Below are 21,117 nucleotides of genomic sequence, written 5' to 3' on the forward strand. Positions count from 1 at the left end.
AGAGCATGGCATTTTCTAATCCTAAACCAATGAAAGCTATGCCTGAAAAGAAATGTTAAATTACTTTTGACATACTCCACACTTAAAATATTAGACAGAATATTTTATTCATTTAAATATTTACAAAGTGAAAGACGATCTATTAGACTGAACTGGGGAGTGAAACATGGGAAGTTTTCTTGCTTTTAGCTATCAGGCATGAGAACTTACTAACATGCCATTGCATTGATACACATGTACTATGCCCAAGGCCAGGAGTTTTTCCTGACCACATGACCAGACCAAGTAAACTCCACGGCCTTAATATTTGGTTTATAACGGGAGAGAAAATGCGTTTGCTGAGCATATATCATAGTCAAGAAAAACTCCTGGTCCTACCCATACCACACACAACACAAAACATTACACTGAAAATAGCTTCAACATGAATCATTTAAGGATGAGGATAAACTATAACAAATCCTTTGCTAGTGTCATGACAAATCTAGCTCCCTGAGGAACCACTTCTTCTGTGTCAACACGTAGTTTCTCCCCATCTTTCACGGCTACTCCTTCTGGATCTTGGGCTCCTCTTCAAAGAGGAAATCCTTTGCAGCTACCCGAGGGGCCACTTTCCCTGCTGCTTCTGCAAGCAATCCCTTTATTTTGTGCTGGTGAGCCTTATTCCTCCTCTTCAAAAGCCATTTCCTCTTACACACACGCTTCCTTAGATGATTGTGATAACTCTAAATGAAAATACCTGTGAAGAATATATTGTTTACCCCCTTTGCTCTCTTCATTCATCCCGGTTCAGAGGGGGACTTCTTTGTCACCATCTGAAAGGACACTTTCGCATTTTTCCCCTTCTGCATGTTTCTGTCTCTTCCATGTTAATTCTTTTCACTTTCGCTACGGCTTCTGCATGCTTCTGTCCCTTGTGGTTGCTAGCGGGCAGGGTGTATGTGAAGATGGTGGTTGCTAGCGGGTTGGATGTATGTGTATCTCCGAGTTAAGATCAATCAATCAAATGAATTTATTTATAAAGCCTTTTTTCATCAGTAAATGTCACAAAGTGCTTAGACAGAACTCAGTGCTTAGATAATGTGGCCCAGTCCGATGATACCCCCAGACAGGGCCAACCAGGCAGGATGTAATTGCTTAGGTGAAGTGAAGGCCATCCTCACATGGGGAATGCTGCTTTTTAGTTATCTTTTCGACAGTATCAAAAATACATTTTGGATTGTTTTTATCCGCTTCAGTCTGGTTGGAAAAGTAGGCTGATCGACCAGCAGTGAGGGCTTTTCGATAATGCGCTTTACTGTCTTCCCAAGCTAGTCGGAAGACTTCCAATTTGGTGGAGCGCCATTTCCGTTCCATTTGTCTGCAAACTTGCTTCAGGGTATGGTTTTTTTCTTTATTCCAGGGAGCATGTTTCTTGTGACAAATGGGGGGGTTACGTAGGAGAGGCAAGACTGCTGCAGTGCTGGCAGCCTGGGTAGATGTGAGCTGGAGGTTGCAAGTAGCAGGCTGGGTAGATGTGAGCTGGAGGTTGCTAGTAGCAGGCTGGGTAGATGTGAGCTGGAGGTTGCTAGTAGCAGGCTGGGTAGATGTGAGCTGGAGGTTGCTAGTAGCAGGCTGGGTAGATGTGAGCTGGAGGTTGCTAGTAGCAGGCTGGGTAGATGTGAGCTGGAGGTTGCTAGCAGGCTGGGTGTATGCGTATGTCTGGTTTAAGGATGTGGTTCCATTAGAGTAATATGGGGGGGAGCTGGGGTAGGGTGAATCCCCAGGGGGGTTAGGTAGGAGGGGCTTGTTACCAGGCGATATGGCACTAGCAGGCATGATTCCAGGTGGCATTGTATTAGGGAGCATAATACCTGGAAGCATGGTACCAGGGAGCATAATACCAGGGGGCATAGTACCATGAGGATAACCCCACCCTGGAGGGAAGGCAATGGTGTAGGGGCTGTTGCGGTATGCCATATACTGAGAGTACTGGGTGGGGGAGTAGGTTGCCATCATAGATGCACGAGGAGGATGAGAAACAGGGTATATAGGGTCCATGGAGTATGAGTAGAGCTCAATGGAGCTTTCCCTGGACTCATCTCCATACCAATCCCTCTCAGATCTCTCTATGTCCCAGTCTCTAGTACTATAGTGGCTGTCACAGTTGCTCTCACTGTCCCAGTCTCTGGTCCTAGAATGTTTGTCCCTGTCCCTTTGCAGGCACCTCTCTCTGTCCCTGTGCCTCTCAGATCTGTATCTGACCTGGTCTCTCTCAGATCGGTCACTGTTTGTCTCTCGGCCTCCGTCCCCGATGATCTCTGAGTCTCTGTGCCTCTCAGATCTTTCCCTGTGTCTCTCAGATCTGTTTCTCTCAGATCTGTCTCTCTCAGATCTGTCTCTGTCCCTCTCAGATCTGTCTCTGTCCCTCTCAGATCTGTCTCTGTCCCTGTCTCTCTCAGATCTTTCCCTGTGTTTCTCAGATCCATCCCTTTCCCTGTTTCTCTCAGATCTGTCCCTGTCTCTCTCAGATCTGTCTCTGTCTCTCTCAGATCTGTCTCTGTCCCTGTCTCTCTCAGATCTGTCTCTGTCCCTGTCTCTCTCAGATCTGTCTCTGTCCCTGTCTCTCTCAGATCTGTCTCTGTCCCTGTCTCTCTCAGATCTGTCCCTGTCCCTCTCAGATCTGTCCCTGTCCCTCTCAGATCTGTCCCCGTCTTTCTCTCCATTTCTTTCTGATCTCTTAGTTTCTCTGACTACTGGTATGTTCTTGTCTCTCTCTCTGGTACTAGAGTGTCTGTGTCCATCTCCCTCTCCATCTCTTTCAGATCTGTCCATTTCTCTAACTATATCCTCCTCCCTCTCTCTTTCCTTGTCTCTGGTACCAGAGTGTCGGTGGCAGTCCCTCTCAGATCTGTCCCTGTGTCTCTCTATGTCCCATACCCTGTTACTAGAGCTGCTGTATTCAACGGTCATGTTTGAGTGCTGGTTTAGAAGGGGGCTAGGGCTGGCGCTGTCTGATGGTAATGAGGAAGTACTGAGATGTTTAAATGAAGGCTCGCTCTCCTTTTTCTCTTTTCCCTTCTCATTCTTGAACTCCTTCATTTTCAAGTCTCCCATCTTCCCATACAGCCTGTCATTGGTCCTGTCTGTCAGCTGACCCAACTCCTCAACCCCCAAGTCCAGCCCAACGATCTCCAGCAGGGTCTGCATCTGCTCGTACTGCTGCTCATCCTCAAGCCTCACCTTCTTCTCCTCAACTGGAGAAGACTTGGATCTACTGCTGGAGTCAACATGACCCTCGGGCAGAGACGGCCAAACTTGTGGTAGCTTCTCGCCCACAATGAGTAACTCATTTTCGTCGTTGACGATCTTTGAGAGCTTGTTGATGTCCACCCCTTCATTGAGGACATTGAGGAAGCGCTGGAAGCCTGTGGCTGCTTTGTCTTGCTCCTGTGTCCTGAGTGAATGAACTGGCCTCTGAATGGTTGGATTATGCAGTTTATCATCAGGGACCACCTAACAGGAGACATGAGGAAATATCAATGAATATCTATCCACTTCAGCTACAAACAAACAAAATGTGTATGATCTGCTTGCATCATCAAGATGGCCCATCAAACGTATCCTTCATTTACGTATCACTTATGTGTGCATTTCACACTACCTTTGTTATCATGGGCTTGGTATATTTATCTGAATGTCACGATAGATGTACAGTGCCCTCCATAATTGTTGGGACAGTGAATACATTTTTTCTTCTTTTGGCTCTATATTCCAGAAGTTTGGATTTTAAATCAAACAATGACTATGAAGTTAAAGCGCAGACAGTCAGATTTAAATTGACGGTATTTTCATCTATAAATCGGGTGAACCGTTTAGAAATGACAGCACTTTCTGACATAGTCCCCCCACCCCCCCATTTTAGGGGACCAAAAGTATTGGGACAAATTCACTTGTATGTGTATTAAAGTAGTAAAAAGTGAAGTATTTGGTCCCATATTCATAGCACACAATGACCACATCAAGCTTGCATCCGACAAATGTGTTGGATGCATTTGCTGTTTGTTTTGGTTGTGTTTCAGATTATTTTGTGCTCAATAGAAATTAATGGTAAATAATGTATTGTGTAATTTTGGAGTCACTTTTATTGTAAATATGAATAGAATATGTTTCTAAATACTTTTCCATTAACGTGGATCAAAAGTTCAGTATTCGGTTACCATGATTACGGATAATCCTGAATGAATAGTGAATAATGATGAGTGAGAAAGTTAGACACGCAAATATATCATACCCCCAAGACATGCTAACCTCTCACCATTACAATAACGGGAGGCTAGTCTTGTGGGTATGATATTTGTGCATCTAACTTTTTCACTCATAATTATTCACGATTCATTCAGGATTATCTGTAATCATGGTAGGAGCCACATTAATGGAGAAGTTTTTAGAAACATATTCTATTCTTGTTTGCAATAAAAGTGACTCCAAAATGACAATACATTATTTACCATTAATTTCTATTGGGCACAAAATAATCTGAAACACAACCAAAACAAACAGCAAATGCATCCAACAAAGCTTGATGTGGTCATTGTGTGCTATGAATATGGGACAAAATACTTCACTTTTTACTACTTTAATACACATAAGTGAATTTGTCCCAATACTTTTGGTCCCCTAAAATGGGGGACTATGTATAAAAAGTGCTGTAATTTCTAAATGTTTCACTCGATATGGATAAAAATACCCTCAAATTAAAGCTGACAGTCTGCACTTTAACCCCACAGTCATTGTTCGATTTCAAATCCAAACCTGTGGCGTAAAGACAAAATAAGATCAAATGCTTCACTGTCCCCAAATAATTACGGAGGGCACAGTATTTGGTTGCATCTGTCAACTGCATTTTACTCATAATTACTCATTCAGCAATGATTGGCTGTTATCTGACTAGCTATGCTACAAGTCCATCTCAATGACTGGTAGCATGATAGGGAGCAATTGATGCATCTGAAAGGACAACATTTTCATGCAGGTGGTCGACGGAGATGACGCTAATATAGCCATGACATTCTAGACAACACTGTAGACCTATAAGAACACAAAAAGATGATGTGTACAAGTAGGTTGACACTTAATATCTAGCGTATGTGGGATGGGTGTCAATCGCAGAAATCAATTGTATAAATTGGGGGCCATGGTTTTCTTGACTTCCTTCTTATGATACTTTTGCAGACCTCTATGTTTTGTTATGGCTACATACCTCCTCATTGTCGGGATAGCGTCGCTGGTTCATTAAAGCCTTCACTCTCAGAGGACGGGCCTCTTCATTTTCTAGGGGAGCGCTAATCATCAGCTCCAACGCTCGCATCTTGTTTTGTTTCTTCAGCTTGGCAGGGGTATCCTGGAGGAAAATAGACAATATTTTTGAATAATATATGCCATTTAGCGGACGCTTTTATCCAAAGCGACTTACAGTCATGTGTGCATACATTTTACGTATGCGTGGTCCCGGGAATCGAACCCACCCTGGTGTTACAAGCGCCATGCTCTACCAACTGTGCTACAAAAGGACCACATAGTAAAAGCACCATTTTAGTATGTGTAATGAAGTTGCCCCTGGATAGTAATCCAAGGTCAGTTTTTATTTACCTCTTAGACTCTTAATAGTTCATGTAAGAACCAGGTTTTTCTACTGCTAAGTCCATGTAGTAGAAACATCAGAATCCATTCATCAAGAAAGATCTGGTGGTCACCCTGATGGTGCGGGTTTTTTCATTCTCGCTATGCATAAGCCGTAAACAAAGGCGTTTTACTTTTTCCCCCACTACACACCTTGATTAATTCTGGTAGTTTTTTGCACAAATGCATTTTTGGAATTATTTACTATCAAGCAGCAACTTCTTTTTGATCTATCAGGAAATATCTATTCATAACAGGGTTAACGTCAATTCGGAATTAAAATTATATTCAACACATGAAATTTGAATTGGTCACACCCCACAGGAAGCAGAATTTTAAATAAAGGAAGTAGAATTTAATTCAAATCAAAGAAATTCAACTGAGACATGAATATATGAGTCTCAACCCATTGACAAATACTTTGCCAAAATTATCTGCCACCTCTTGCTAAAGATTACAGATACCATTTTAAATGTTAGTTTGATAATAACTCAATGATGTCAAACAGTATTTTGTTTGTATTTTTGTCATGAAATGTTCTCTTCCATTCTGGAGTGTTTGATCAAATGCATTGAGAAATGTATGTTTTTCTATCATTACATTTAACAACATGTAAAGTGAGTTATACTGAACAAAAATATAAACGTAACAATTTAAAAGATTTTACAGAGTAACACTTCATATAAGGAAATCAGTCAATTGAAATAAATTCATTATGCCCTTATCTATGGATTTCACATGACTGGGAATACAGATATGCATCTGTTAGTCACAGATGCCTTTAGAAAAGGTAGAGGCATGAATCAGATAACCAGTCAGTATCTGGTGTGACCACCATTTGCCTCATGCAGCGCGACACATCTCCTTTGCATAGAGTTGATCAGGCTGTTGATTGTGGCCTGTGATATGGTTGTCCCACTCCTCTTCAATGGCAGTGCGAAGTTCCTGGATATTGGCGGGAACTGGAACACGTTGTCCTACACGTCGATCCAGAGCATCCCAAACAGGCTCAATGGGTGACATGTCTGGTGAGTATGCAGGCCATGGAAGAACTAGGACATTTTCAGCTTCCAGGAATTGTGTACAGATCCTTGCGACATGGGGCTGTGCATTATCATGCTGAAACAAGGGGTGATGGTGGCGGATGAATGGCACGACATTGGGCCTCAGGATCTCGTCACGGTATCTCTTGCATTCAAATTGTCATCAATAAAATGCAATTGTGTTCGTTGTCCGTAGCTTATGCCTGCCCATACCATAACCCCACCGCCACCATGGGGCACTCTGTTCACAACGTTGACATCGGCAAACCGCTCGCCCACACAACGCCAAACACGTTGTCTGCGGTTGAACATACTGCCAAATTCTCTAAAATGACATTGGAGGCGGCTTATGGTGGAGAAATTCAAATTCAATTTTCTGGCAACAGCTCTAGTGGACATTCCTGCATTCAGAATGCCAATTGCACGCTCCCTCAAAACATGAGACATCTGTGGCATTGTGTTATGTGACAAAACTCCACATTGTAGAGTGGCCTTTTGTTGTCCCCAGCACAAGATGCACCTGTGTAATGATCATGCTGTTTAATCAGCTTCTTGATATGCCACACCTGTCAGGTGGATGGATTATCTGGGCAAAAGGAAAATGCTCACTAACAGGGATGTAAACAAATATGTGTATAACATTTAAGAGAAATAAGATTTTTGTGTACATATATAATATTTCTGTGATATTTTATTTCAGCTCATGAAACCAACACTTTACATGTTGCATTTATATTTTTGTTCAGTGTATGAGGGAGACAACCTACAAAATAATATTTAAATATCTCCAGGCCACTGTAATTATAACTTTTTTTCAGGAGGATGAGTTTAAAAAATGTCATGTTTTTAGAACATGTTAAGCCCAGGGGTCTAGCAGTATAGCACTTACCCACCCTGCATCTTATTTCCCGACCTTAGACTGTGCCAGTTTGGTGACACTTTTCCCATGTCGAAAGATATTTCCATGGTCGGGAGAGGGTTCTGATTGGGAAATAATTAAATTCAATTGATAGATGCTACCCCCCTCCAAATCAAACTCAAACATGGATTCCATGTTGTGTTATTGCTTTGCGTGCACACCTGTCTGTGTTTCACACCAGTTTGTCCTAACTAATCAGCCTGGCAATACGGGCGCCGTTCTGCAACAGACAGGAGGTAGAACGCCGTCTGTGCGCGTAAACATGGACATGTTTGATTTTAATACTTTCTTGTGCACAGGTAATGTGAGGGATGCCGATTTAATAAGAACGGTATGCCGACTATGGACATATCTTCAACGTCAGACAAGTGTTGCTAAAACAGGTAGTCGTTTCAGAGTGACTTAACTTGAACGCCCTAAGACTGAATGCCCCATGACGGAATGTTAAATAAATGTACTTACACGTTATTTCCTGTACACATGACGGGGAGCGTGTAGGGATACAACATGTCAAATACAGTTTTGGTAACCATGCATGATGTCAACATGAACATAATAATGATCTATGGAATAAATGATCTATTTGAATTTCATTGAATTCAATTTTACAGACAACTCAAAGTAAAGGGAATTTGACCCAAATCTATCCCTTACAATTGAATTAAATTCTGCTTCATGTGGAGTGTGGGACATTTCAAAACCCAACATTTTATGGAAATGGGAGACCAATTAGCAACTAAATTCAGAGTTGACCCCAACCCTGATTAATAAATACAGAACTAATAGGTACATACCTTACTCAGAATGTCCAGCACCCTCCGTTTAAGAGGTAGGCATACGCGCGACAACCTGTCGGCGACATTGTTGTATGTTTTGAATATTGTATTGTTCATCTTGGTCTGTTTAGACATGCCCTTCACTGTTGTGGATGCAGTCTGTTTTTTAGGCATGTCCTTAACTCCGAGTTTAAGCTGTCGTGTAGCAAGAACAGCTTTCTTGCGCGCTATCTTCTCCTCTATGACCGCCAGCTCCTTCTTCTTACGAGCGAGTTCCAGGTCCACACTGGGCTGCACAGGATCTCCATCAACGTCCCCATCTGTGTCTGGGGAGAAGGGAGCACCGCTACCCCTCAATGAGCCTTCGCTCCAGTCTCTGGACGATGGGTCCATGATGTAGCTCATATCAGAGGAAGCACCGTACTCCTCCAAATCTGCACTAGCTTCTCCTTCCTGCCACCGCGGACTGTACCTCTCTGGTTCCATTGGGTATGTTATCTTCCAGCGTGCCTGAGCTGGGATGACTCTTCAGGTTCACTGCAGCATAAAATAAAAATGTAAGAAGAAATTGGTGAGCTTAATGTAAGATACATGTTGTTGTGTACGGTTGTGCTAGGTTGCCTGGCTACCCAAACTCCTTGCTCCGGCCAAACGCTATGCCCAAGGACGTTCATTTATTTATCTGCAATGAGTCTGGATCGGTTGTCACTAGTTACCACAGCCACAAAGTCAAAATTGGCTATATTGTAAAGATTCAAGAAAACAAAAACTAGCTGTTTGGTTTTAATTTTAGGTTAGGCATGAGATTAGCAGTGTGGTTAGGTTTAAAGATTTTAAAGACATTTTAGAAATAAGGTTTATGACTTTGTGGTAACTAGTGACGACAGTCTGGATCTGAGTACCTCCCGACAATTTCTAGAACGCAATCACATTCTAACTGTTCTGATTGGTCCCAGAAACCGATCAATTGGGCCAGAACACGTGGGTAAAGCACCGTTTTTAAAATACGTTATTGGCTTTGATAGTCTGATTGATTAGAAATGATCCAATCGTTGATGACTTTTGGACAACACCCCTCATTTTGACATTACCACAAACAACTACAATAATGGCAGTCACTAGCTAGCTCCCATCCATTTGGAAACAGATTCATGCTAATATTCTAGAATCTGGATAAAGAAATAAATTGCATTTTCCCACCAGTGGTGTGATAGAAATCACTGGGTGATGATATAGCGCACACAAAATGTACATTCAGTTTTCATGAACTGAATTCTATTGCATTTTCAACTCTGTTGCGTAAAATAGCAAATGTGCCCACTCTGGTATTGGCACACGCACTCTAGCCAACAGCTTGCAGATAGAGTGCAGGTAGGTTGTGCTGGTAGGCTAGTCTACATGATGAGATTATTATGGTGTGGCAAAGAAGGGGGTCGAGTGATAAATGGCAGATATGTGAGGGCAGAACTAATAAACGGGCTCTGCCCGATCACTAAAATGGCCACCCCGATCAGAACTACAGATCACAAAATGGCCGACTGCCAAAACTACAATTCCCAGCAGCAAGGGGAACCCTCAGAAGGTGGAGCCGACCCACAGATAAAAGGTCAAGAAAAACCAGGAAGAGAGAGAGAGGTCGGGAAGGATCTATGAACCATAGAGAAAGAGACAATCTACATTGGCTGGATTTACCGTGTACGTGCTGGACTGTTTTGGACTTACCTGTTGGCGTTTAGACCTGGACCTACCGAGAACCAGATTTGTGTACCGAACCCTGCTATCCTTGACCTTACCTGCGGCCTGGGTGGACCAGGACAGCGAAACAAACACACAGGTACTGTCATGTTCGAAAGAACTTTCATTCTGGGCTGACTTTGGTTTCCCACTTAATTTGTGACAAATGCTCCTAACTTTGAAGAGGTTTGCCACAATGGATAAGAGTGAGAATATTTTTATTTGTCAAATGGCAGTCAAGCATCGATCATCATGTCACTTAAATAAGACCTTCGATATTTATTGGAAAGCAGCATCAAGATCACCGTGTACTAGTGCTGAGCAATTAAATGTCGGTTATTTTTCCGTTTTTAAACTACAATATTTTGTTTTTGTAAACAACTACAACTAATTGACCAATGTCTGTTCAATTACTTGAATTCCTTTTTATTCTGGGTTTTACTGTGAGCTCAATGCACATACTGCAGTTTCTGTAGAGATAAATCAGACCCAGTCTGAACTGTGCGATGTGGTAGGGAGTTGTAGTTTCCAACAGGGCCAATATTCATCATAGTTTATCGCATAAAACATGGCAATTAACTACAATGACCACAATTCTTTGAGCATCTACTTGTCCGGTCTGTGTTTCTTTTACAGAAGAATGCGCCATCACGAGGGGATATAGAGCAGCTATTGCTTTGCACGGTATCTCTCCCTGAAAATACATGATCTAAAAGTGATTGATAGTTGGTATTTAGCAGTCATAAAAGTATGCATTATTGACTTTGAAGAACTACAAAATAGTGATTTTGTAAGACAGCATAGGCAGAAGCTCTATAGAGATGAGATGATGACTTGGAATGAAATAAGGTCATCAAATAAAACAAATGTAATATACACAAGTGAAATATTAGAATAAATGATGGTTAATAAGTGATAAGCAGTAATTAGCAGGCACTACCATCATGGGACTTTAATTAATAGTTTTATTCTATGTTTATTCTATTGTTTTATTCATTCAACCCACATAATGCATAGTGAATTTCAATTAAAAATCATCGAAACCTAAATCGAAAAACGTTTATTTTTTAATAATCAAACCCGAAACCTACCTCAAAAAGCACTAAACTACCATTTACTTTCACCACACTGTGAAGTTCATCATAACTCATCTGTAGTCTAATAAACTGCATGGTTTCATAGTAGTCATAGTGGCAGGACCACACAGTGTCACCGTGTGACTCCAACTTTAATATGATGGTTATTAGATCAATATTTCCGCATCAAGGCGTTTCTACCGCAATTTCTTGCTAAATACATTTTACCTACACAAAAAGATCCCACCATGTCGAACAACCAAATTATCTTTTGGCATTTATAAAATTGTACCATCATAGCTTTATACGTACAGTGCATTCGGAAAGTATTCAGACCCCTTGACTTTTTCCAAATTTTGTTACGTTACACACACTATCCCACAATGACAAATTGAAAACCGGTTTTTAGACTTTTTTTTTTGTTGCAAATGTATAAAAATAATCGACATTGACCTCTGCTGAATCCTGCGTCCATTGATCATACTTGAGATGAGAGTCCTTTAGGGGGCTTTTGGCATACTGCAAGCGGGCTGTCATGTGCCTTCTACTGAGGAGTGGCTTCCATCTGGCCACTCTCCCATAAAGTCCTGATTGGTGTAGTTCTGCAGAGATGGTTGTCCTTCTGGAAGGTTCTCCCAGCACTACAGAGGAATTTTAGAGCTCTGTCAGCGTGACCATCGAGTTCTTGGTCACCTCTCTGACCAAGGCCCTTCTCCCCCGATTTCTCAGTTTGGCCGGGCGGCCAGCTCTGGGAAGAGTCTTGGTGCTTCTAAACTTCTTCTATTTAAGAATGATGGTGGCCACTGTGCTCTATTCCTTCAACCTCATGCTTGGTTTTTGTCTGACATGCACTGTCAACTGGAGGTCGACCGATTTCGGATTTTTCAACGTCGATACTGATTATTGGAGGACCAAGAAAAGCCAATACCGATTAATCGGCTGATTTTTATACATAAACTATAGTTTCGGCAAGTCGGATAGGACATCTACTTTGTGCATGACACAAGTAATTTTTCCAACAATTGTTTACAGACAGATTATTTCACTTTTAATTCACTGTATCACAATTCCAGTGGGTCAGACGTGTACATACACTAAGTTGACTCTGCCTTTAAACAGCTTGGAAAATTCCAGAAAATTATGTCATGGCTTTAGAAGCTTCTGATAGGCTAACTGACATCATTTGAGTCAATTGGAGGTGTACCTGTGGATGTATTTCAAGGCCTACCTTCAAACTCACTGCCTCTTTGCTTGACATCATGGGAAAATCAAAAGAAATCAGCAAAGACCTCAGAAAAAAAATTGTAGACCTACACAAGTCTGGTTCATCCTTGGGAGCAATTTCCAAATGCCTGAAGAAACCACGTTCATCTGCACAAACAATAGTACGCAAGTATAAACACCATGGGACCACGCAGCCATCATACCGCTCCAGAAAGGAGACGCGTTCTGTCTCCTAGAGATGAACGTACTTCGGTGCGAAAAGTGCAAATCAATCCCAGAACAGCAAAGGACCTTGTGAAGATGCTGGAGGAGACAGGTACAAAAGTATCTATATCCACAGTAAAACGAGTCCTATATCGACATAACCGGAAAGGCCACTCGGCAAGTAAGAAGCCACTGCTCCAAAATCGCCATAAAAAAGCCAGACTACGGTTTGCAACTGCACATGAGGACAAAGATCGTACTTTTTGGAGAAATGTCCGATGGTCTGATGAAACAAAAATAGAACTGTTTGGCCATAATAACCATTGTTATGTTTGGATGAAAAGGGGGGAGGCTTGCAAGCCAAAGAACACCATCCCAACCGTGAAGCACGGGGGTGGCAGCATCATGTTGTGGTGGGGTTTTGCTGCAGGAGGGACTGGTGCACTTCACAAAATAGATGGCATCATGAGTGAGGAAAATTATGTGGATATATTGAAGCAACATCTCAAGACATCAGTCAGGAAGTTAAAGCTTGGTCGCAAATGGGTCTTCCAAATGGACAATGACCCCAAGCATACTTCCAAAGTTGTGGAAAAATTGCTTAAGGACAACAAAGTCAAGGAATTGGAGTGGCCATCATAAAGTCCTAACCTCAATCCTATAGAAAATTTGTGGGCAGAACTGAAAAAGTGTGTGCGAGCAAGGAGGCCTACAAACCTGACTCAGTTACACCAGCTCTGTCAGAAGGAATGGGCCAAAATTCACCCAACTTATTGTGGGACGCTTGTGGAAGGCTACCTGAAAAGTTTGACCCAAGTTAAACAATTGAAAAGCAATGCTACCAAATACTAATTGAGTGCATGTAAACTTCTGACCCACTGGGAATGTTATGAAATAAATTAAAAGCTGAAATAAATCATTCTCTCTACTATTATTCTGTCAATTCACATTCTTAAAATAGTGGTGATCCTAACTGACCTAAGACAGGGAATTTTACTAAGATTAAATGTCAAGAATTGTGAAAAACTGAGTTTAAATGTATTTAGCAGAGGTGTATGTAAACTTCTGACTTCAACTGTATAAATTGGTAATAATGACAATTACAACAATAGTGAATGAACAATGAACACTTATTTTAACTTAATATAATACAAATAAAATCTATTTAGTCTCAAATAAATAATGAAACATGCTCAATTTGGTTTAAATAATACAAAAACACAGTGTTGGAGAAGAAAGTTAAAGTGCAATATGTGCCATGTAGAAAACGTTTAAGTTCCTTGCTCAGAATATGAGAACATAAACTTCAGTTAGTGCTAAATACGGCTGCTAGAATCCTGACTAGAACCAAAAGATTTGATCATATTACTCCAGTGCTAGCCTCCCTACACTGGCTTCCTGTTAAGGCAAGGGCTGATTTCAAGGTTTTACTGCTAACCTACAAAGCATTACATGGGCTTGCTCCTACCTATCTTTCCGATTTGGTCCTGCCGTACATACCTACACGTACGCTACGGTCACAAGACGCAGGCCTCCTAATTGTCCCTAGAATTTCTAAGCAAACGGCTGGAGGTAGGGCTTTCTCCTATAGAGCTCAATTTTTATGGAATGGTCTGCCTACCAATGTGAGAGACGCAGACTCAGTCTCAACCTTTAAGTCTTTACTGAAGACTTATCTCTTCAGTAGGTCCTATGATTAAGTATAGTCTGGCCCAGGAGTGTGAAGGTGAACGGAAAGGCTGGAGCAACGAACCGCCCTTGCTGTCTCTGCCTTGCCGGTTCCCCTCTTTCCACTGGGATTCTCTGCCTCTAACCCTTTTACAGGGGCTGAGTCACTGGCTTACTGGTGTTCTTCCATGCCGTCCATGGGAGGGGTGTGTCACTTGAGTGGGTTGAGTCACTGACGTGGTCTTCCTGTCTGGGTTGGCGCCCCCCCCACCCTTGGGTTGTGCCATGGCGGAGATCGTTGTGGGCTATACTCGGCCTTGTCTTAGGACGGTAAGTTGGTGGTTGGAGACATCCCTCTAGTGGTGTGGGGGCTGTGCTTTGGCAAAGTGGGTGGGGTTATATCCTGCCTGTTTGGCCCTGTCCGGGGGTATCATCGGTTGGGGCAACAGTGTCTTCTGATCCCTCCTGTCTCAGCCTCCAGTATTTATGCTGCAGTAGTTTATGTGTCGGGGGGCTAGGGTCAGTCTGTTACATCTGGAGTATTTCTCTTGTCTTATCCGGTGTCCTGTGTGAATTTTAAATATGCTCTCTCTAATTCTCTCTTTCTGTCTTTCTCTCGGAGGACCTGAGCCCTCGGACCATGCCTCAGGACTACCTGGTATGATGACTCCTTGCTGTCCCCAGTCCACCTGGCCGTGCTGCTGCTCCAGTTTCAACTGTTCTGCCTGCGGCTATGGAACCCTGACCTGTTCACCGGACCTGCTTGTTGCACCCTCGACAACTACTATGATTATTATTATTTGACCATGCTGGTCATTTATGAACATTTTAACATCTTGACCATGTTCTGTTATAATATCCACCCTGCACAGCCAGAAGAGGACTGGCCACCCCTCATAGCCTGGTTCCTCTCTAGGTTTCTTCCTAGGTTTTTGGCCTTTCTAGGGAGTTTTTCCTAGGGAGTTTTTCCTAGCCACCGTGCTTCTTTCACATGCTTTGCTTGCTGTTTGGGGTTTTAGGCTGGGTTTCTGTACAGCACTTTGAGATATCAGCTGATGTACGAAGGGCTATATAAAAATACATTTGATTTGATATGAAAGCTGGTGGTTCAATATTCCCAGTTCTTCAATATTCCCAGTTAAGAAGTTTTAGGTTGAAGTTATTATAGGAATTATGACGCGTCGACTATTTCTCTCTATACCATTTGTATTTCATATACCTTTGACTATTGGATGTTCTAATAGGCACTTTAGTATTGCCAGCCTAATCTCAGGAGTTGATAGGCTTGAAGTCATAAACAGTGCTGTGAAGCAAGCATTGCTAGGAGCTGCTGGCAAACACAGTAAAGTTTGAATGAATGCTTACGAGCCTGCTGCCGCCTACCACCGCTCGGTCAGACTGCTCTATCAAATCATAGACTAAATTATAATAAATACAGAAATACGAGCCGTTGGTCATTAATATGGTCGAATCCGAAAACTATCATTTCGAAAACAAAACGTTTATTCGTTCAGTGAAATACGGATCCGTTACGTATTTTATCGAACGGGCGGCAACCCTAAGTATAAATATTGCTGTTACATTGCACAACCTTCAATTTTATGTCATAATTATGTAAAATTCTGGCATATTAGTTCGCCAGGCGGCCTAAACTGTTGCATATACCCTGACTGTGCGTGCAATAAACGCAAGAGAAGTGACACAATTTCCTTAGTAATATTGCCTGAATTGAATTTCTTTTAACTAAATATGCAGGTTTAAAAATGTTTACTTCTGTGTATTGATTTTAAGAAAAGCATTGATGTTTATGGTTAGGTACATTCGTGCAACAATTATGCTTTTTTCACGAATGCGCTTTTGTTAAATCATCCCCCGTTTGGCGTAGTAGGCTGTGATTCGATGATAATTTAACAGGCACCGCATTGACTATACGCAACACAGGACAAGCTAGTTAACCTAGTAATATCATCAACCATGTGTAGTTAACTAGTGATTGTGAAGATTGATTATAAAAAACAAGATAAGTTTAATGCTAGCTAGCAACTTACCTTGGCTCCTTGCTGCACTCGCGTAACATGTGGTCAGCCTGCCACGCAGTTTCCTCATAGAATGCAATGTAAATCGGCCATAATCGGCGTCCAAAAATGCAGATTTACCGATTGTTTTGAAAACTTGAAATCGACCCTAATTAATCGGCTATGCCGATTAATCGGTCGACCTCTACTGTTTTCTGTTTTTATTGTATTTATGTTTTGCAAAAATGTATAAAAACCTGTTTTCGCTTTGTCATTATTGGGTATTGTGTTGAGGAAATGTTTGATCAGGGTTGGGTTATAAAAAAAATATCAGAAACTTTTTACATCCCACAGAGCACCATTAAATACATTATTCAAAAATGTAAATAATATGGCACCACAACAAACCTAAGAGAGGGCCGCCCACCAAAACTCACGGACCAGGCAAGGAGGGCATTAATCAGAGGCAACAACGAGACCAAAGATAACCCCAAAGGAGCTGCAAAGCTCCACAGCGGAGACTGGAGTATCTGTCCATAGGACCCTTTTAAGCAATACACTCCACAAAGCTGGGCTTTACGGAAGAGTGGCCAGAAAAAACCCATTGCTTGAAGAAATGAATAAGCAAACACATTTGGTGTTCGCCAAAAGGCATGTGGGAGACTCCCCAAACATATCGAAGAAGGTACTCTGGTCAGATGAGACTAAAATTTAGCTAATTTGGCCATCAAGAAAAAATCTGTCTGGCACAAACCCAACACCTCTCATCACCCCGAGAACACCATCTCCACAGTGAAGCATGGTGGTGGCAGCATCATGCTGTGGGGATGTTTTTAATCGGCAGGGACTGGGAAACTGGTCAGAATTGAAGGAATGATGGATGACGCTAAATACTGGGAAATTCTTGAGGGAAACCTGTTTCAGTCTTCGAGATTTGAGACTGGGACGGAGGTTCACCTTCCAGCAGGACAATGACCCTAACCATACTGCTAAAACAACACTCGAGTGGTTTAAGGGGAAACACTTAAATGTCTTGGAATGGCCTAGTCAAAGCCCAAACCTAAATCCAATTGAGCATCTGTGGTATGACAAAGAATGCTGTACACCAGCGGAACCCATCCAACTTGAAGGAGCTGGAGCAGTTTTGCCTTGAAGAATGGGCAAAAATCCCAGTGGCTAGATGTGCCAAGCTTATAGAGACATACCCCAAGAGACTTGCAGCTGTAATTGCTAAAAAAGGTGGCTCTACAAAGTATTGACTTTGGGGGGGTGAATAGTTATGCACGCTAAAGTTCTGTTTTTTTGTCTAATTACTTGTATGCTTCACAATAAAAAATATTTTGCATCTTCAAAGTGGTAGGCATGTTGTGTAAATCAAATGATACAAACCCCCCAAAAATCTATTTTAATTCCAGGTTGTAAGGCAACAAAATAGGAAAAATGCCAAGGCAGGTGAATACTTTCGCAAGCCACTGTATTTTGCGCAATGACGCTGTCGGTGTGTTCGAAGGGTAATAGGCTAACCACACCGCTCGCGTCGCAAATAAATGTAGAAATCCATGTTATTCAATTATTGTACCAACACTGCTCGCGCGCACCAACGAGCGTCTGCGTTGCCAAGGGCTAAAATAGAAATCAGTTCTATTTCTGACGCAGATCGCGCTGCAAGTCCTGCCTCTCCCATCTCCTCATTGATTTGTAGAAGCAGGTATCCACGTGCCATCTCCTCATTGGTTATACCCACATGGGTGACTGAAGACGAACGAGATCAGTTGCAGTAATTCCCCTAATTTATGAAAGTTGCCAATCTCAATATAAAGTCAAGAGAAGAAAAAGCCTGGAAGGAAGAGAGATGATAGCTTTATCACTATTATAAACTGGTTAACAATGTAATTAGAAGAGTACAATAAATGTTTTGTCATACCCGTGGTACATGTAAAGGATAAACACCGACGTTCTGTACATTACATGCAGCTGGACAAGGTGGACAGAGTCCCTTCTTCCAAGGTAATGTACAGAACAGAGGCGTTTATCCCGCTTATACCGTAGTTGCCAAAGAAAACAATATGAAAGCACACATTTCCCGGTAAAATTACCTATCTTTTGCTGACATTTTCATTTATATAAACAAATTCATACTTTATCATCTTTTGGTCGCTAGCAACGCGACCTAGTCATTCATTCTTTATGTTCTGTTGTCATGCTCGCTGGCAACATTCCTATCCCTTGCTTGAGGCTAACACAGTCACTACCTTTGCAGGCAGAATAACAGCAAAGTAGCTGTTTTCTGTTGACATTCATTTGGATACATCCATAAAAATGAGCAGATAATGCCCAGCATAGCTAGAAAACATCTTTCCACTAGATGTTGGAACATTGCTGCGGGGACTTGCTTCCATTCAGCCACAAAAGCATTAGTGAGGTCGGGCACGGATGTTGGGCGATTAGGCCTAGTTCGTAGTCGGAGTTCCAATTCATCACAAAGGTGTTCGATGGGGTTGAGGTCAGGACTCTGTGCAGGCCAGTCAAGTTCTTCCACACCAATCTCGACAAACCATTTCTGTATGGACCTCACTTTGTGCACGGGGCATTGTCATGCTGAAACAGGAAAGGGCCTTCCCCAAACTGTTGCCACAAAGTTGGAAGCACAGAATCGTCTAGAATGTCATTGTACTGTATATATAGTGTAGATGTCCTGGATGGCAGGGAGCTCAGCCTCAGTGATGTACTGGACTGTCTGCACCACCCCATTTGGCGCCATGCGATTGAGGGCAGTGCTATTGCCATACCAGGCAAGATCTGAACACAAATCAGATGACATAGCGACTATTGTGCGTCAGTCTTTTCCATGTAATTTCCGTATTCTGATACTGTAGCAGAAGTCACATGTAAGTATCAAGTGTAGACACCAGGTTGTGTCTATACTTGACACCTACATGTGACTTATGGTACCAGCAGGGGTGCAACTTCCACTGGGGACGGCAGGACATTCTGAAATTGCATTTTAGCAGTATTTAACAGCTGTTGTGTGTATGGAAATTGTTTGTAGCTTTTGTTTTGTCCTGTTTCAACAGAAGTAAATTAACTTGGCTAGTTTTCGCCAGTTGATGTACCATTAGCCAAAAGTTGTCTAACGTTAGCTAGCTCACTAACTTTAGTTATTATTTTTGCACTAGATGAAACCAGCAGCCAAACGATTGAAAACCAATATTCTGACGTTTGACAGCGCAATGTGAGTTTATTAGAATCAATATAGCAATGTAACATTATTGATCTGTTTCCATAGCTATTCCCTACTTTTCACACTGACACGGCATAAACAGCTCTACAGGCTTTCCTGTCATAGTGCAGTCAGCACACACTACACAACACTATGCTCGGGATCAGATGGTGACAGATGTCCCTGCAGGGTCAGACAGCCAGGGAAGACAAGCCTTCAGAGCTCAGGTGAATTTCGCAGTACATTATAACAATCAGTGAATGATAAAGTTCCATCTTGAGTTGATGGATAGGCCTACAATAGCCACAGGACAGCAGTTCCGCATTTGTGGGTTTGATTACAGGCTCAAAATTGCCAGAAACAAATAACTTTTTCTGGAACTCGTCAGTCTATTCTTGTTCCTGAGAAATGAAGGCTATTCCATGCAAGAAATTGCCAAGAAACTAAAGAAACAGACTTGTCACAAGTCCTCAACTGGCAGCTTCATTAAATAGTACCAGCAAAACACCAGTCTCAAGGTCAACAGTGAAGAGGCAACTCCGGGATGCTGGTCTTCTAGGCAGTTGCAAAGAAAAAGCCCTATCTCAGACTGGCCAATAAAAAGAAAAGATTAAGATGGGCAAAATAACAGACACTGGACAGAGGAACTCTCCCTAGAAGGCCAGAATCCCGGAGTCGCCTCTTCACTGTTGACTTTGAGACTGGCGCCCCCCTTCACTTCTAAAACCAAAGTTGCGCCCCTGGCTCTCAGAATATGACGATCTCATAGGGGTCTAGACGCAGCGAAGTGGCTTTGTGCTGATTGTGTTCAGATCTTGCTGACCACTTCGGGACGTGGTAAGGAATGCATTGCGGACGACTTCTCAGTCTGGACGCAATCAGGCTACCGAAAGCGCATACAGGTGGCGACGTTATAAGCACTCCTCCCACAAGTGTCCATAACACTTGTGTTTTGGGACCGACTGGCACCTTTTCATTATAACTTGAGGAAATTCGTTTCTAGCATGTGAGGAACGTGATTGCTGGCCTCATAAACGCTAACCATGTTCAGAATACTAAAGCTGCATGAATCTGATGCAGAACCTCTGCTACTAAGCTAGGTAGCTAACGTTACAAACTGTCAATTTCAGAACTTGCTGTGAGCGTGCCAGAAACATATAGCCCAATAATTGCTTTTATCATAACCAAACACATGACCGTACTCTTAAAAATAATGTGCAAGCAGTTAACTATAAAACGATTGTTTACCTCCTGTCTGCAACCTCACCCGCGCTCTTCGTCTTAGGCCTGAAAGAGGGTACCACCTCTATGTTCGCCGTGTCATTTCGGTTTTTGAGGCGTCAAACAAGTTCCACGTACGCTACCAAAGACCGACAGAGTGCTTGACTTGAAATACAATTGCATAAAAATGTATATATCAGCTAGCACAAAAGTAACGATCTAGCTAGCCAAAGACAAAAAGTATTGAATTTTTCTGCTGTACCTGCTTCTGTAGATTTTTTCTCTCACCTTCTTATGATTAAAATAACCAATACTGCCGCCAACAGGACGGAGTGTGAAGCATAGTTTAGAGCATT

The 21,117-nt window shown here is 42.2% G+C and overlaps 1 protein-coding gene across 2 annotated transcripts; it reads right to left on the minus strand.

Annotated features, from left to right (window-relative positions):
* Positions 1–82: 82 nt before the first annotated feature.
* Positions 83–21,064, minus strand: LOC106588031 (uncharacterized). 2 transcript variants are annotated; one of them, XM_045706432.2, is made up of 5 exons: positions 21,024–21,064; positions 20,789–20,900; positions 8,418–8,936; positions 5,243–5,383; positions 83–3,495 (listed from the first exon to the last, which is right to left on the minus strand). In XM_045706432.2, exons 3-5 carry the CDS (start codon positions 8,883–8,885, stop codon positions 1,138–1,140), a joined length of 2,967 nt encoding a protein of 988 aa, XP_045562388.2. In that variant the 5' UTR covers positions 8,886–8,936; positions 20,789–20,900; positions 21,024–21,064; the 3' UTR covers positions 83–1,137. The 2 variants fall into 2 exon arrangements, with proteins under 2 accessions (XP_045562388.2, XP_014032176.3); XM_014176701.3 differs by lacking the exon at positions 20,789–20,900.
* Positions 21,065–21,117: the final 53 nt, after the last annotated feature.

The sequence above is a fragment of the Salmo salar genome, chromosome 02 (genome assembly GCF_965601325.2).
Source record: "Salmo salar chromosome 02, fSalSal1, whole genome shotgun sequence".
In the NCBI taxonomy this organism is placed as follows: domain Eukaryota; kingdom Metazoa; phylum Chordata; class Actinopteri; order Salmoniformes; family Salmonidae; genus Salmo; species Salmo salar.

Bases quoted from the DNA above. Each gene is read 5' to 3' on its own strand.
- LOC106588031 (XM_014176701.3), bottom strand. From the start codon at position 8,885: ATGGAACCAGAGAGGTACAGTCCGCGGTGGCAGGAAGGAGAAGCTAGT. The intron at 5,384-8,417 runs GTATGTACCTAT...ATTTTCCTCCAG, and splicing joins TGCTGGACATTCTGAGTAAG to GATACCCCTGCCAAGCTGAA. The intron at 3,496-5,242 runs GTATGTAGCCAT...GTCTCCTGTTAG, and splicing joins GCTATCCCGACAATGAGGAG to GTGGTCCCTGATGATAAACT.